General features: G+C 40.9%; 1 protein-coding gene across 1 annotated transcript in view; it reads left to right on the forward strand.

The window, feature by feature from the left end:
• The window catches only part of LOC102012651 (olfactory receptor 5V1-like), a 26,794-nt gene extending 26,364 nt beyond the window's left edge, over positions 1 to 430 (forward strand). Inside the window, exon 2 of the mRNA XM_005382371.2 lies at positions 8 to 430. Coding sequence (XP_005382428.2) covers positions 8 to 430 — 423 coding nt within the window. The remainder of the gene's footprint in view (positions 1 to 7) is intronic.
• Positions 431 to 914: the final 484 nt, after the last annotated feature.

Raw genomic sequence — 914 nt, forward strand, 5'->3', positions numbered from 1 at the left:
CAATCTGGTTAACCAGTACTATTGTGACATCCCACCAGTGGTGGCCCTGTCTTGTTCATCCACCTACGTGTCTGAAATGCTTGTTTTAGTGATAGGTGGTATCTGTGGGTTCATTTCTTTCCTGACCACCTTGATCTCCTACGTCTACATCATCTCCACCATCCTGAAGATCCAGTCTGCAGAAGGGAAGCGCAAAGCCTTCTCCACGTGTGCCTCCCACCTGCTGGTGGTCTGCCTGTTCTACGGCACCGCCATCTTCACCTACATCCGCCCCTCCTCCAGCCGACACTCCCCTGCCAGAGACAGACTCATCTCCATGCTCTATGGGGTCATCACGCCAATGCTCAACCCCATCATCTACAGCCTGAGGAACACGGAGGTGAAAAGGGCCCTCGCAAGGGTTGTGTGTGGTAGAACGACTTCACAGTAACTGCGATAGTAAAACAGATTTGCTGAGTACTCTATTTGCCTCTATTTGCAATGAATTCTTAGGAAGAGTTTTTCCATAACACCTTTCTCTTGACATATAGAAATAAAATACCTGGAGATATATAGAAACTTTTAGGCATATGTACATAGGACTTTAGTTAGACCTAACTATGTCTAACTCTATCCTCTGGAACCTTAAATTTTGTTACCCAAAAGTAAATTTCTGTGATTTAACAAGTGTAACAGCCTGTCTAAAGCAAGCTAGTGTTTTTCTATCTGACCTATATTCACATCCATATCCACACCTATTCCTATATGTACACACATACATACAGACAAATGTATGTGTGATCTACATGTGCTTTTATATCTTTCTCAATGTACATTTAACCACTTACCTATAAATTATTTTATACTTTATTTTTATTTTTAGGTATAACTTGATAAATTATAGTTGTAAATATTTCTGGAGTAGAATATTATGC

This window comes from Chinchilla lanigera, unplaced genomic scaffold (genome assembly GCF_000276665.1).
Source record: "Chinchilla lanigera isolate Chin_1 unplaced genomic scaffold, ChiLan1.0 scaffold00017, whole genome shotgun sequence".
NCBI lineage: Eukaryota > Metazoa > Chordata > Mammalia > Rodentia > Chinchillidae > Chinchilla > Chinchilla lanigera.